The sequence below is a fragment of the Trachemys scripta genome, chromosome 5, assembly GCF_013100865.1.
Source record: "Trachemys scripta elegans isolate TJP31775 chromosome 5, CAS_Tse_1.0, whole genome shotgun sequence".
In the NCBI taxonomy this organism is placed as follows: Eukaryota; Metazoa; Chordata; order Testudines; family Emydidae; genus Trachemys; species Trachemys scripta.
Window position 1 is genome coordinate 53,315,158 of NC_048302.1, and position 16,162 is coordinate 53,331,319.

The 16,162-nt window shown below is 39.6% G+C and overlaps 1 protein-coding gene across 1 annotated transcript in view; it reads left to right on the forward strand.

Moving 5' to 3' along the window:
- ABCE1 (ATP binding cassette subfamily E member 1) overlaps window positions 1-15,910 on the forward strand; it is a 33,244-nt gene extending 17,334 nt beyond the window's left edge. The window contains exons 8-18 of the mRNA XM_034771049.1: window positions 3,732-3,828; window positions 5,272-5,361; window positions 6,035-6,156; window positions 8,649-8,870; window positions 9,948-10,007; window positions 10,093-10,151; window positions 10,349-10,459; window positions 10,552-10,694; window positions 10,790-10,912; window positions 14,975-15,086; window positions 15,366-15,910. Coding sequence (XP_034626940.1) covers window positions 3,732-3,828; window positions 5,272-5,361; window positions 6,035-6,156; window positions 8,649-8,870; window positions 9,948-10,007; window positions 10,093-10,151; window positions 10,349-10,459; window positions 10,552-10,694; window positions 10,790-10,912; window positions 14,975-15,086; window positions 15,366-15,413 — 1,187 coding nt within the window. The 3' untranslated portion in view covers window positions 15,414-15,910. The remainder of the gene's footprint in view (window positions 1-3,731; window positions 3,829-5,271; window positions 5,362-6,034; window positions 6,157-8,648; window positions 8,871-9,947; window positions 10,008-10,092; window positions 10,152-10,348; window positions 10,460-10,551; window positions 10,695-10,789; window positions 10,913-14,974; window positions 15,087-15,365) is intronic.
- Window positions 15,911-16,162: the final 252 nt, after the last annotated feature.

Sequence of the window (16,162 nt, forward strand, 5' to 3'; positions counted from 1 at the left end):
TGGAGCCTCCGCTGACCTGGGCTGGTGCCCCTGAACCCAGCTGGGCACCTCACCTGATCTCGTGCACAAGATGTATCACAGCCAGCCAGGCCTGAGCATGTTCCTAAGATGGTGAGATGCTTCCACTTCCCCTGCAGGGTGGAGGTGAGATCATATACACTTTGGGGGGGCACACCATGTCCCTATTGGGACTGCACAGAGGAGATATGAGAGGCATGGTTTTTGACCTATGCCATACATACAAGATTGCTGTGCTTCCACACAGTTTACAGGGAACATTGTTGGCAAGTTACTTTATTCTATAAATAAATTGGTAAGACCATGGTTCATAAAGTCACTTTAAATAGAGTTTTTTGAGTAATTCACATTCAATTAAAACTATCTCCATCTAACATAATGGAAAACTTAAATTTATGTCTAGTTCAAGGATTGAAATTTACATTGGTCTGAACTTGGCCAGGACTGGATATATTCATTTCTGGACCAATGCCAAAAAATAACTGCTAGTGACACTCTTGATATCTAGTATCTTGCAAATCTGGATTAGAAACTAATAAATCACATCATTGTGGAACTGAGGTCCGTAGCTTTCCCTGGTATAAAACATTTACTTTTAAAGTTTGGAAAATTTTGGATTAATTTTAACTTGCATGTGTTACCCTCACCTAATCAATTCTGACAAGATTTTAGCACCTTGTCTCTTGAGAACCATTGAAGCTAGAAAATGCTATTCCAAAGATGAATCCTCAGCTTTCAAATGAGACTTAATGCTTTATACAGTCTTAGCGGTTTTTGAAATATTGGTTGGTAATTGGAATAATACGATTTTTGTCTTGGATTTGCCTGCATTAGGAACTTTTTAAAACCAGTACTGTTGATTTTTTTAGGGCCAATAAACTTCTTCAAGCACAAGTCCAAGAACAGCAACCAAAAGTGGAAATTTTGATCCCTATGCATGAAGAAAAGCAGCAGTACAAATTTGCCACTTGATGTTGCTGACAGTTTTATGTCTTGCTATGGCTTTTGCAACCATTATTATGATCCCTATATACTAAATACATTACACTGCTCTACAGCCAAAATGCTTCTGAAATAAATGTAGTCAAACTTTACTAATTCTGGGTCACTGAGAACGAAAATGATGCTTAAAATTGTTGATTGGCTCTAGTTTTCAACATATGCTATTGGGTCAGTGTATATACGACCCTTGACTTGGGAATGGCGGAGGATAAGTGAGTTATAAAGGGAAGGGATCTCAATTGAAACCAGAAATGACTAACATACATCTTTGACTGGATCTATGAATAAATCTGACTGGGTTTGGACAGTACTTGCTTTTTAGGCAAAACAATGAATGATACAATCTGGAGCTGGTATTGCATCATACATGATATGAATTGCATCATGTTATTCCTAGAAGTCATGGATGATGCAATCATAACGAAGCTTACATCACTCTGCTGAACAAATTGCCCTATATCAGCTCTAGAAATCATACAGTGTTGTGCTCTCTTAATTGTCAGTGTTTGATTTTGCAAAGGGACACATTTCTCTTTAGCCAAAGTGAGCAGAGATGCCTCGTACTTGTGTGAACAGTGCAGATAACTTCTGCTATGTTTGTGGTGAAGTGACTTTTGCATCACAAAAGCTCAGTATAACCACTATGGTTAAGAGAGCCTATCATCTTTATTTTGGCTGCAAAATTGGAGATCAGGACAAGAGGTGGGCCCCACACATATGCTGCAACATTTGTGCAACAAATCTTCGCCAGTGGTTGAACAGGAAAAGGAAATCTATGCCTTTTACAGTGCCAATGATTTGGAGAGAGCCAACAGATCATATCAGCAATTGTTACTTCTGCATGGTGCCTCCAGTTGGGAAAGGTGTGTCAAAGAAGAAAAAGTGGACTGTGCATTATCCAAACATTCCATCAGCTATACGCCCAGTACCCCGCGGAGAAGGACTGCCAGTTCCTGATGCACCAGAATCATTCTCACTTAAGTCAGAAGAGGAAAAGGATGAAACTTCTGGTCCTGAATCATCAATGTCACAGGACCCACATTTTCTCCCATCCTCCTCCTCTGAACCACACCTCATAACACAAGGTGAACTGAATGATCTTGTCGTGGATTTGGAACTACCCAAGAGTAAGGCAGAGCTGTTGGGCTCCAGACTACAGCAGTGGAATCTCCTGGCAGGTGATGTTAGGGTTTCCATGTTCCGTGACCATCAAAAGGATCTTGTCCCATTCTTCTTCCTGGAAGGTGATCTTGTAGCCTGCAACAACATCGATGGTGTGATGGCAGCCCTCAACATCGTTCGTGATCCAGATGAGTGGAGACTGTTCATTGATTCATCGAAGATGAGTCTTAAAGCTGTTTTATTGCATAATGGCAATGTTTTATCATCAATTCCAGTTGGTCGTGCAGTCCATATGAAGGAAACCTATGACAACATGAAACAACTTTTGAGGTGCATAAACTATGACCAATATCAGTGGCAGCTTTGTGGCGATTTGAAGGTTGTTGCTCTTGCTTGGTCTGCAGACTGGATACAAAGTACTGCTGTTTTCTCTGCGAATGGGATAGTCGTGCAAGAGATTCCCACTACATCAAGAAAGACTGGCCACTCCGACAGTCATTGGAGCCTGGGAGGAAAAGTATTCAGCATCCACCACTTGTTGAATCAAGGAAGATTTTTGTTACCACCCTTACACATCAAGCTGGATCTGATGAAGAACTTTGTCAAGGCCACTGACAAAACACAAGCAGCTTTCAAGTACCTTTGTGGAAAATTTCCAAGGTTAAGTGAAGCTAAGATAAAGGAAGGTGTCTTTGTTGGTCCTCAGATTCTCAAACTTCTTCGAGATGATGCATTTGACCATGTACTGAGTGGCAAGGAAAAGACGGCATGGAAAGCCTTCCAGTTAGTGGCAATAAATTTTTTCGGAAATAACAAGGCAGACAACTACAGGTTGTTGGTGGAAAACCTCCTCAAGGCATACAAAAGCCTTGGTTGCAACATGTCACTAAAGATACATTTTTTTGCACGCTCATCTAGATTTTTTTTTTTTTTTTTTTTCCCCACGAACTGCGGAGCAGTGAGCGACGAGCATGGCGAGCGATTTCACCAGGACATTGCAACAATGGAGAAATGCTATCAGGGCAAATGGAGCCCATCAGTGCTTGCAGACTATTGCTGGACAGTGACAAGAGAAGCTCCATTTAATGAATACAAGAGACCAGCCAAGAAGCGCCGAGTAGACACTGAATAGGACTAAACTATGTACATAATAGTTTTTTGCCTTTTTGTTTCATAATAAATTTTATTTATATAACTCTTTTGCTGATTTTTAAAGTGTTACATAAACAGGACAGGTGAAATATTATCATGTAAAGCAACCATAAACACATGAAAAGACCTAGTTTGCAATTTGATTAAAACTGTACTATTTACACAATATACATAGACATAAAATGTAAGAACTTAAATATCTTAGAAACAGTAGCCAATCAGTTGTTTTAATTGTCATATTTGAGTTCAGCACATCAAAATACATAATAAATAGCACATTTTATCTCTGAAGCAGACGACTTCTCAAAAATTGTAGACCAGTGTTATCTATGAGCAGGCACTAGCATAAACTTTGTCTAATTTGTTTCAAAGTATGATATTTATCATCTTATTTTAATTTACATATGCTGGACATAACAAATAATCTTTGTCACCAGATTTAACTCATCTGAAAGAACGAAACATTGAAGACCTTTCAGGAGGAGAACTTCAGAGATTTGCTTGTGCTGTCGTTTGCATTCAGAGGGCCGATATGTATGCTCCATTTACTTCTATTGCACCTTCAATCCCAAAAGGCTGTTTCAGGATTTGTTCTTAAATTTAGTGCTTAATATTAGAGAGCAGTAATTTTTATTTGTAGGGAGTGGATGGCAGCATATAGAGGTGATCTTCTTTGGATGAAATGAAAAAAGTTCCTGCATTTAACAACCATATATTTTACCAGTTCCCCACAACTGGTGTCTGGGATTCTTTTATAGGAATTCTCATCGTTCCTTGCTCTTTTATCCACTCACATGTAGCAGAGACCTCTGGGGGTTTAGGGTCTATCCAGGCCAAGGTTTAGTATTGCTACTTGATAATATCCCTTCCTTGCAACCAGGAAATTACTGTTATGTCCAATAGCAGCCAAACAAGCTACTGCTGCCTCTAATAATCTATCACAACTAAGATTCCCTTCCCTTCACTTAGTCCCTTCTGAGTGGTTCCTGACTTCTTGCTTTCCTGCTCTCAAGACCAGCTGATCAGAAGACTGATGGTTTTCTGATTTGGAAGAAGTCCTTATTCCACTCTCCCAAAATTGGTATTTTTGCACTTTGCAGTGCATGTCACAAGGCTGCTTAAATTTAAAGTGAATTAGAAGTCATGGGATTGCTAAAATAGTTGATTTTCTATCTGTATAGTTTGGTCAGAATTTTTGGCATGGAAATAGCTAATTTGGACTGTTTAACAACCTTATATGGTAGTTGGCAGAAGAATCAGGGAAGATGTTGAAGAAGCACACTAGAAAAATGATTTTTTTTTTTTTTTTTATTACTAGGAGGGTAAATTTAGATGATTTACAGAAGGGGTCTAAAACTCAATTTATCTTAGGGCCAGTGCCAGTCCTCAGATCCTCCCAGCAGGCCAATAATGTCACTGAAGATGGTGTTCAGAAAAGAAAACGTTTATATTGTATTTTTTATTTAGAATTTCTTAGAAATAATAAAACTGTCATACAACTTTATACAATTCTTGGCCTGCCAGAGAGTTTTTAGTGTTTGCCAGACACCTGGCAATGCTTCAGTTCTGTCAGTTTGTTGTTGTTTGTCCTCAGTGACTGAGCAGTCGAAACCTTTAGGATTGCAGCAAGGTTTGAGTCCGATAGTTGTTCGGTATTTTGACTTGTTTATATTCATTGTGGGGGAAAAAGTGATGTTGCTTCCATGGCTGACTCTCCCCGGCAACTAATGATGGTATCTCTGTACCTCTCCCACAGCCAATGGGAGATGCAGGGGGCAGCATCTGCAGCAGACATTGCCAGCAGCATGTCTGCATGCGTCTCTTGTCCGCGGGCCACAGTGGGGAGGTTCTCTGGCTGCAGATGGCCCGCGGACTGGGACTTTGAGACCCCTGGTTTACAGGTTAGATTTTAAGATGTTATAGAAATTAAGATTCAAAATATATCTTCATTGATATTTTCCCCTCTCTTTGGGATAGCTTCATGTTTGATGAACCTTCTAGCTACCTAGATGTTAAGCAGCGTCTGAAGGCTGCCATTACTATTCGATCTCTAATAAACCCAGACAGGTAAGTATAAATTTAACATTTTCTTAGATTTTAATGACATTAGATTGTAGTTCATAGACTGACTGAGTGACTCTTCAATCTCCTTGCTAATACAGATTTTCTTATAGTATATTTTCTAATATGTCTAGTCTACTTTTGAAGACCGTACAACAGATGGCATTGTCAGGATTCCTTAGTCATCCTAAATTTTCCTTTTCTTAATTCCCCCCCAACGCTATTTATAATTACACACTCACCCTCTCTCTTCTCGCCCCCTCTCCCCCCCCCCCCCCGGAGTTACATTCTTCAAATATTTGTGGTTTTATTTTCCCCCGACCAAACTCTCTTTTCAGCTACTTTATGTAAAGAAGTTGACAGCTCAAATGGAGTTGTTGCTCCCAGTATCCATTTATTGAGCATTTAGCAAAACATTTGTACTGTGAGAAGTTTGAAGTTTACCTGTATTAGCTTAAAACTAAGAATCCACACCAAAAGCAGCATTGTACTGTTAATTTAACAAAATATTGATGATGTCTTGGTATGTGAGACTAGTAGCAAAATCTCAAGTGTACTTATTTCATTTTATATCAGACTATTTTTTCCATTGACAGAAACAAAAACAAACACAAACATACACAAATCTCATTCTTTCTTTTGTAGAAGTTTAACAAATAATTTTGGTTTTATTTTTCAGATATATTATTGTTGTAGAGCATGATCTGAGTGTGTTAGATTATCTCTCTGACTTTATCTGCTGCCTGTATGGTGTGCCAAGTGCTTATGGTGTCGTCACTATGCCTTTCAGTGTAAGAGAAGGTAACTCCTGACCCCTGGGTCTCTCCAACCCCCATTCCTCTTGCCCTCCCAAAAAAACAAATGAGCAAGCGCACACAGTGTGATAGACATTGTCATTTTAAGTAAATATATCTTTTAAAATGCAGAATTTTAAAGCCTCTTTTTTCTAAATATAATGTGCTATGCATGTCAACATTAACTATTTAATTGCTGATCACTTTTATGGCTGGAATAAATAAAGGGGTGGGAGTGAAGCCTATGGGGCGGGTAGAGGTTGGAACTGGGAGCTGCTGCAGGGCAGGGAAGATGACTTGGGGTATGTTTACACTGAAATTAAACACCCGTGGCTGGCCGATGTCAGTTGACTTGAGCTCACAGGGTTCAGGCTATGCTTAGGGTGCTACCAAATTTACGGTTCATTTTGGTCAATTTCACGGTCATAGGATTTCTAAAATTGTAAATTTCATGATTTCGGCTATTTACATCTGAAATTTCACGGTGTTGTAATTGTAGGGGCCCTGACCCAAAAAGGAGTTGTGGGGGGGCAACAAGGTTATTGGGGTGGGGGGGTTCCAGTGCTGCTGCCCTTACTTCTGGGCTGCTGCTGGCGGCAGTACTGCCTTTAGAGCTGGACAGCGATGTCTGCCTGGGAACCCAGATCTGAAGGCATAGCCACCGCCAGCAGCAGCACAGATGTAAGGATGGCATGGTATGGTATTGCCACCCTTACTTTGGTGCTGCTGCTGGTGGGGCTCTGCCTTCAGAGCTGGGTGACTGGCCAACAGCTGCTGCTCTCTGAAGTTAGCGCAATACCATGATACCATTCCCCACCCCCAAAATAACCTTGTAACACCCCACCCCTGCAACTCCCTTTTGGGTCAGGACCCCCAATTTGATAAACGCTGATCTTCCCCATGAAATCTGTATGGTATGGGGTAAAAACACACAAGACCAGATTTCACGGGGGAAGACCAGAGTTCACATCCATGATGTGTTTTTCATGGCTGTGAATTTGGTAGGGCCCTAGCTATGGGGCTCTAAAATTGCAGTGTAGATGTCGGAGCCCAAGCATCTACACCACAGTTTTACAGCCCGTGAGCCTGAGTCAGCTGATTTGGGCCAGCCACAGATGTTTCATTGCAGTGTAGACATACCCTCAAAGGCCCCTGTGAGGGGGAGAAACAAGGAGCAGAAATATTGGTGGTCCTAAGGTGAGCATATCTTCCTATTGAGGTATGCTGAATGTAATAAGATAATTATTAACTGGAAAGTTGAATTATGACAAAGGTCTTATTCTAACATTGCTTTTGGTGCACCGCTTTCGTTGACATCAGTTGGAGTTCTAGTATGTACCAACGGTTGTATATAGTCCTAAACTTGTACTCCAACCCACAATCCATAATTAAAAATGCAGTTTGGCTTTCTCTCCATAGAATGAGTTTGATACCATGGATTGTTTGTAAGCTAGGGATTTAAACAAAGGGGGGGAGGGCACCCTCCCTGCCTCCAAAAAAACAATAGACAGGACACAAGTCAAGATATGAGTTCAGTTGAGCTGGCTATGCTCTGGAAACATTCAGTCTTGCATCTAGAGTCAAAGAAAAGTGACACATTTTATGACTCTAACAGATGTAACTCCATTGACTACTACAGTCAGAAAGCTGTGGAACATTTGTCAGACTATACTGACTTAGTCACTGTTGACCTGGGCTGAATTCAAGGCAATGAAGAAATGGAAACAACTAAAGGAAGATCTTTAGAGATTCAGGGCAGCAAAGATGAAAGTTACCTAACTCCACTGAATAGGGGAAGAGGGGCCATCTGGGGGAGCAAGGAGCAAACTTGCTTAGGAACATAGCATCATTCCTGCAGTGCTTAGGAGGAGCAGTACAATAGGTGAAGTCACAAACTTCTTTCTTGTCATTTCACTACTACTATGGGGGTGAGGGGAGCAGTGAAACTGACAAGAATTGTCAGTTTCAGTCAGCGGCTGCTAGGGTTGTGGAGAGCCTATTTTGTTTTAGAAACACCATGGGATGGAGTTTTCAGGCCCTTTTTTTTTTTTTTATCTTTTAATTTCCGGTTCATGTGAAATGTCAAAAAATAGGTTGTTTTTGTTTTTTTTGTTCTGAGACAGAACACAACCAGTTTCTGAAATGTTAAAATTCCCTGCGAACTGGGTTTTCTGAGTGGTTTTTTGTTTTGTTTTGTTTTTCCCCTAGCTCTTGAGTCATACTGCAGTGTAAATAAGATGCATTGTTTATGTATTTGAGATTTTACAGTTATTCTAATAGCGGTTGTAGAAAGTTGCATTTAACTTTGCTACATAATTTCCAATTTCTTGCTAATAAATTATTCAACAAGGACTTTTAAGTCTAACATGCCACACAGGACTTTAGTCATTATCAATCCCTGGTCCATCTGATATTTACAATCAAGGACTAAATGTCCATGGAGTTTTAGGGGTTTTTTTACACATGATTTTACTAATGTAGCTCACTTTTCTCTTATAGGCATAAACATTTTCTTGGATGGTTACGTTCCAACAGAAAACTTAAGATTTCGAGATGCATCTCTGGTTTTTAAAGTGGCTGAGACAGCTAATGAAGAAGAAGTTAAGAAGATGTGTATGTATAAATATCCGGGAATGAAAAAAAAGATGGGAGAATTCGAACTAGCCATAGTAGCTGGAGAATTTACTGACTCTGAAATCATGGTGATGCTAGGGGAAAATGGTGAGTATTCTCCTATGTAGAAATTAGTGTATCTAATGTGGTGTGCTAAACACTATTAAAAAATTAGTCTGTGTGGTATTGAGGTCTGGATCCAGGAACATAAAAGAACAGTATCTTTGAACAGTTCTGACATTGTGCACGCAACCTAAGAGCAGATCTTCCTTACTAAATTTAATGAAGTTTCTAGTTGTAAACATACCCTATTTAAACACATTAATGGGAGTACTCCTGTCAGTTTGTAATAGTACCTCACTCTTATGTAGCACTTTTCATAAGTAGATCACAAAGTACTTTACAAAGGAGGTAAGCCTCATTATACCCATTTTACATATAAGGAAACTGAGGCACCGAGCAGTGAATTGAGTAGCCCAAGGTGGCCGAGCAGGGAATAGAACCGAGGTCTCCTGAGTCCCAGTCCAGAGCTATCCACTAGATCACTGCTTCTATTACAGGTAGTGAGGGTATACCCTGCTTCTCAACTTCAACACAAGCTAATACGCTGTCTTTAATACAGACCTGTAAGCCAGTCCTACAAGGAAAGTTGAACTTTTAAAAGAATTCAATAAAAAATTGAATTATTACCACCGCATAAAACTGTGTACAGGAAAAATAGCAGTTTTTGGGCGAAGGGTTATCGCCCTGAGTTCCTTCTAAAATGTTTATTATTAGATTCTTTCCATGTGGTGGACTATATGTAATACAGAGATTGTCCTATGGACCAGCATTACTGTTTATGATCCTGTGCTGTTCCTACATCCATAGGAACTACATCAGTGACTTGCATGAGAAAGTTTTAAGAAGTTTTTGTGATGCAGTTTAACAACTGGAAATAAGAATGAGCCCCAGCATCATGTGACTGGCCAGCTCTTTAAGAGCTGCAGCAGGTATTCACTGAACAGAATACAGACTGCTTTGAGAATTCCCATTTTTATAAACATGTGTATATATAAAGTTGCTCTTATTTAAACATGATGCTATTGAAGGTATTCGAGAAAGCTCCAGAGATTAGGTAATAGACTGCTGCAATGACTGTCTAAAGTAACTTCCTATATATAACATGAAACTTTTGTTTGTTAGGAACTGGCAAAACTACATTTATCAGAATGCTCGCAGGAAGACTTGCACCTGATGAAGGAGGTATTGTTTAATGTATCGATTTGAAGCATATTTTGACAATTTTATTTTGGTGGCCATTGTTTTGACTACATAATTATATTTATAGGTGAGGTACCAGTTCTAAATGTCAGTTACAAGCCACAGAAGATCAGTCCTAAGTCCACAGTAAGTTTAGGTTCTTTGCATCACTTACACTTACGTGGAGGGAGGGGTGTACACATTTCCAACATAACACATTATAGAGATGCAGAGAGAATCCTGTCTGCTTTGAATTTAAAAAACACTATTTAAATATTTTAATCTTTGTCTTTTTATCTTTCCATGGTGCAGCGAAGCAAACTGTCACTTTTGTCTTTTAATAGGGAAGTGTCCGTCAGCTGCTCCATGAGAAGATCCGAGATGCCTATACACATCCACAGTTTGTGACTGATGTAATGAAGCCTCTTCAGATAGAAAACATCATTGATCAAGAGGTATTAACCCACTGAGACATTTTAACATCTTATTTTTTATGATTCTTCAATGCCCACAACTAAATATTGTTAAATGTTATTACTCCTAACAGGTGCAGACATTGTCTGGTGGTGAGTTGCAGCGTGTTGCACTAGCTCTCTGTCTTGGTAAGCCTGCTGATGTCTACCTAATTGATGAACCTTCAGCGTATTTGGACTCTGAACAGCGTCTAATGGCTGCTAGAGTTGTCAAACGGTAAAGTGTGCGCATAGGACAGGGAAAGCTTTCATTAACTTTTGTTGTTAAAGGTTTATTTCCAAATATCTCACAAATATTTTGTTCTATTTCAGTTTCATTCTCCATGCTAAAAAAACAGCCTTTGTGGTAGAGCATGACTTTATCATGGCGACCTATTTAGCAGATCGTGTCATTGTCTTTGATGGTATTCCATCCAAGAACACACTTGCAAACAGGTAACAGGATAATGTTAACTTTGACCTTCTCTGAGATAACCAAGGACAATGTACAGAACTAAACTAATGGTAAAAATATTAACAATTTGTATAGTACCCCATAAGCAACTAGGTTCACTGCACAGCAATCAAAATAAATTGCTATCTAGAAAACAGTAATATACAAAAATCTGAACCCATAAATAGCATCAGTGTTTAAAAAAAAAAGAAAAAAAAATGTAAGAAGGTACTATATAGGAGCTAACATACCTCTGGAAGAATTATTCTCAGATGTTTTTTTACAGGTAGGAAGGAATGAGCTGAGGGATCTTTTTCTAGGCAGGTGAGCAATAAGGTGTGTGAAATACAAGCCAAATAATAAAATACTGCATACCTAGGCAAGCTTCTGAAGTGTAACACTGTAATTGGAAAGCTCTTAAAATGTGGTATGCTGATAAAGTTGTTACTTAGTTCCTATAAATAACTTCTGGTGCATTTTTATATCAACAATATGCTTTGAATTACGACTGATTAATGGCAGTTAACTCACTTGATTAACTCAAAAAATAATCATATTTTTAATAGCACTCTTAAACAATAGAATACCAATTGACATGTATTAACTATTTTGGATGTTTTTCTAATTTTCAAATCTATTTATTTTAATTACAACGCAATAGGAAGTGTACAGTACTCACTTTATATTTGTGATTACAAATACTTGCACTGTAAAAATGATAAAAGAAATAGTATTTTTCAGTTCACCTCATACAAGTACTGTAGTGCAATCTCTTTATTGTGAAAGTGCAACATACAAAGGTAGATTGTTTTGTTACATAACCGCGCTTAAAAACAATGTATAACTTTATTGCCTATGAGTTCACTCAGTCCTACTTCTTGTTCAGCCAATCGCTAAAATAAACAAGTTTACTTACATTTTGCGGGAGATAATGCTGACTGCTTCTTATTTACAAGTCACCTGAAAGTGAGAACAGGCGTTCACATGGCACTTTTGTAGCCGGCATTGCAAGGTATTTACATGCCAGATATGCTAAACATGCGTATGCCCCTTCATGCTTTTGCCACCATTCCAGAGGACATGCTTCCATGATGATGACACTTGTTTTTAAGAAAAAATGCATTGATTAAATTTGTGACTGAACTCTTTGGGGGAGAAACAGAGAATACCCTGCTCTGTTTTACCTGCATTCTGCCATATATTTCATGTTATAGCAGTCTCAGATGATGACCCAGCACATGTTCATTTTTAAGAACACTTTCACTGCAGATTTGACAAAATGCAAAGAAGGCACCAATGTGAGATTTCTAAAAATAGCTACAGCACTTAACCCAAGGTTTAAGACTCTGAAGTGCCTTCCAGAATCTGAGAGGGACAAGGTGTGGAGCATGCTTTCAGAAGTCTTAAAAGGCAACACTCCGATGCGGAACCCGAACCACCAAAAAAGAAAATCAACCTTCTGCCAGTGGCATCAGACTCAGATGCATGTCCTCTGGAATGGTGGTTGAAGCATGAAGGGACATATGAATCTTTAGCGCATCTGGCATAAAAATATCTTGCGACGCCAACTATAACCGTGCTCTGCGAACATCTGTTCTCATTTTCAGGTGACACTGTAAACAAGAAGCAGGCAACATTATCTCCTGCAAATGTAAACAAACTTGTTTGTCTGAGTGATTGGTTGAACAAGAAGTAGGACTGAGTGTACTTGTAGGTTAAATTTTTTATTTTTTGAATGCAGTTATTTTTTTTTGTACATAATTCTACATTAAAAGTTCAACTTTCATGATAAAGAAATTGCACTACAGTAGTGGGCACCAACCCATAGATCACGATCGACTGGTCAATCCTGGAGACTCTCCCAGTCAATCGTGATCTCCAGTTGCTAAAAGTCTGGTGGGGCAGCAGGGCTGCTGCTAAGGCAGGCTCCCTGCCTGCCTTGGCCCCATGCTGTTCCCAAAAGCGGCCAGCGTGCCCCTGCAGCCCGTGGGGGGGCCTCTGCGCTGCCCCTCCTTGCAGGCACTGACCCCACAACTCCCATTGGCTGCAGTTCCACATTCCCAGCCAATGGGAGTTGTGGGGTCAGTACAGGAGCAGTGTGTGGCGCCACATACCCCCCCCACCCTGGGGGCTGTGCTGGCTGCTTCCTCCGGGAGCAGCACGGGTCCAGGTCAGGCAGGGAGCCTGCCTTAGCCCCACTATGCCACCGACTGGGAGCTGCCTGGGGTAAGTGCTGCCTGGCAGGAGCCTGCACTCCAACTCCTAGCCCTGAACCCCCTCCCGGAGCCAGCACCCTGTACTTCCTCCTGCACCCCAACCCGGAGCCCCCTCCTGCGCCCAAACTCCCTCCTAGAGCTTGCACCCTCATTCCCTCCTGCACCCCAACACCCTGCCCCAGGCTCAGCCCAGAGCTTCCTTCCACACTCCAAACCCCTCAGCCCCAGCCTCAGAGCCTGTACCTCCTCCCGAACCCCAACCCCCTGCCCCACCCCAGTGAAAGTGAGTAAGGGTGGATGGAGTGACCAGGGTGAGGCTTTGGGGAATGGGTGGGGCCTCGGGGAAGGGACAGGGTAGATCCTGGGTTGCACTTAAATTCAAAAAGTGATCTTGTGCATAAAAAGGTTGGAGACCACTACAATACTTGTGTGAGGTGAATTGAAAAATACTATTTCTTTTGTTTTTTACAGTGCAAATACTTGTAATCAAAAATATATATGAAGTGAGCACTGTAGACTTTGTATTCTGTTTTTATAATTTAAATCAATATATTTGAAAATGTAGGAAACATCCAAAAATAGTTAAATGGTATTCTATTAACAGTATGATTAATCACAATTAAATTTATTGATTGCTATTAATTTTTTAATTGCTTGACAGCCCTACTTTGAATGACAGTGAATTTATTCAGAGAAGGTATTAGGAGCAGCCATACTGAAAATCTACCTTTTTTAAACTTGCACAATTACTAAGGCTTGGTCTACACTACCCCCCTAATTCGAACTAAGGTACGCAACTTCAGCTACGTGAATAACGTAGCTGAAGTTCGAAGTACCTTAGTTCGAATTAGTTCGAACTTACCTTGGTCCACACGCGGCAGGCAGGCTCCCCCGTCGACTCCGCGGTACTCCTCTCGGCGAGCTGGAGTACCGCAGTCGACGGCGAGCACTTCCGGGTTCGACTTATCACGTCCAGACTAGACGCGATAAGTCGAACCCAGAAGTTCGATTTCCAGCCGTCGAACTACCGGGTAAGTGTAGCCAAGGCCATATAGTATTTAAAATGTATAATATTGAGCCAAAATAATCAGTGGTGCCACTGTACAATGAAGATCTTAATAGAGCACTCAAGGATGATGATATGCTGGGGCATCCAGCACATGGACTTTGTTTTCATTATTTTTTTCTGGTTATATTTAAACATAGCTTTTGCTGGGTGGGCAATAAATATACTCTCACACTTTACCCTTGTGTTCTCTCTCTCGAAATTTTTTTTACTTAACTTGATACAAAAGGTGAGTGAGTGGTATGTTCAAGTGTTTATAACAGAGCCAGAATCCCACTGAAATTCCACCTATTGTTATGACTGTCTTACTTACAAAACAAGATCATTTGTCCATCCCTATGCCCCACGGTTATTTTTTACATTGTCAACATGGACTGCACTAGTAAGAATAATAGGAGGCGTGGACTGTTGACAATAATTGAAGTCTTTTATCCTTGTATTAATTTCCTTAAGACTAAGAGGACAAATATTACAATTTTCAGATTTAAGAACCTTAAGGGTGGGCCTGTAAAACCAGAGTTAGGAATCCAAGTGGCCTGACTTTAGGAGATCCTGAACACTTGTAGTTCTTCTTAAATTTCTAATAAGAATTGAAGGTGCTTGGACCCTCTGTAAACCAGGCAATTTATTTAGCTGCCTAACCTCTAAAAAGCTTGGTTGAAGCTTTAACTTGAAATCTGAGTAGACTTAATCATGTGAGGTGTATGATCTCATATTTGTGCACCTCTTAATCCCACTCTCTCTCCCTTTTTTTTTTTTTTTTTTTTTTTTTTATTAAATAGTCCTCAGACTCTCTTGGCTGGTATGAATAAATTTTTGTCTCAGCTTGAAATTACTTTCAGAAGAGACCCCAACAATTTCAGACCAAGAATAAACAAACTCAATTCAATCAAGGTAAGAAACTGCCCTAGAGCAGGTTAAACACAATTTTTATCTAATGAAAGTAAGAGCCTGAAATAAAAGTAATGAAGTGAAAAATAACTGGGTACCTTCTTTGTACTTTGCTGCATAGCGAGAATTGAGAGGCAAAGTCAAGGTTGCTGGTCTTAATTATTTTTACCCCCCAAATTGTAGTACTTGAATTTATACTTTATTTCAGCACATCAAATTTAGTTTCTGTGAGTCTTCTAAATGGGGAAAGTATGCTGACTTGTGGTTTTTTGTTTTTTAAAGGATGTGGAACAAAAGAAGAGTGGAAACTACTTTTTCTTGGATGACTAACAGGAATCTGAGAATCTCCATAATCAGTTTATAAAAATGCAAATGAGAATCTGAACACTTTGTTATATAAAAACGCTTAATCAGGTTTTAAAACACCCCTCATTCTGGAGCTTAAAATGTTATTGCTATGTGTAACATCAGAAGCCAGTAGAAGTGTAAATTTTAGTCTGAGCAACAGAAACTGCCACTCTTTCTGTATTTTGGTGATACGATCATATTTTCCATGTAACTTTCCAAACCAGATACCTCTCAAATTGTTATATGAATAAACCTCCAGATGTTTCAAAATTTAGGGTAGGTTTTCAATCTAAATGTAACTTATTCACGTACCCAATGCTGACCAGTGTTTTTCAATTTTAAAAATTTTTGAAAGCTGTTTTCTGTACAAGATGAAGGTTTCAAAGAATGTCAAGATATAGAAATTGCTCTGATTGATTTTAAAAGCAAGTTTGACACTCACTCTGGCTGAGGGTTTCATAAATAAATATCCATCTAAAATATGGTTCTTGTCTTTGATCACCCTAGGGTACTGCTTGATCATTTTTGGATCATTATTTTCTAAGTAATATACACATCCTTGGCTGTTTTATAGAAAAAATTACTTGTAAAGTACCTACACCATGAGTTTTCAGATACTTTCAGTGCTGTTATCTTTCAAGAGATCATATTAACTGAAATGTTTATTGATCAGTCTTAATGGAGTCATTAATAAGTCTTACTCCCTTCTAAACATCTGTAACTGACACACT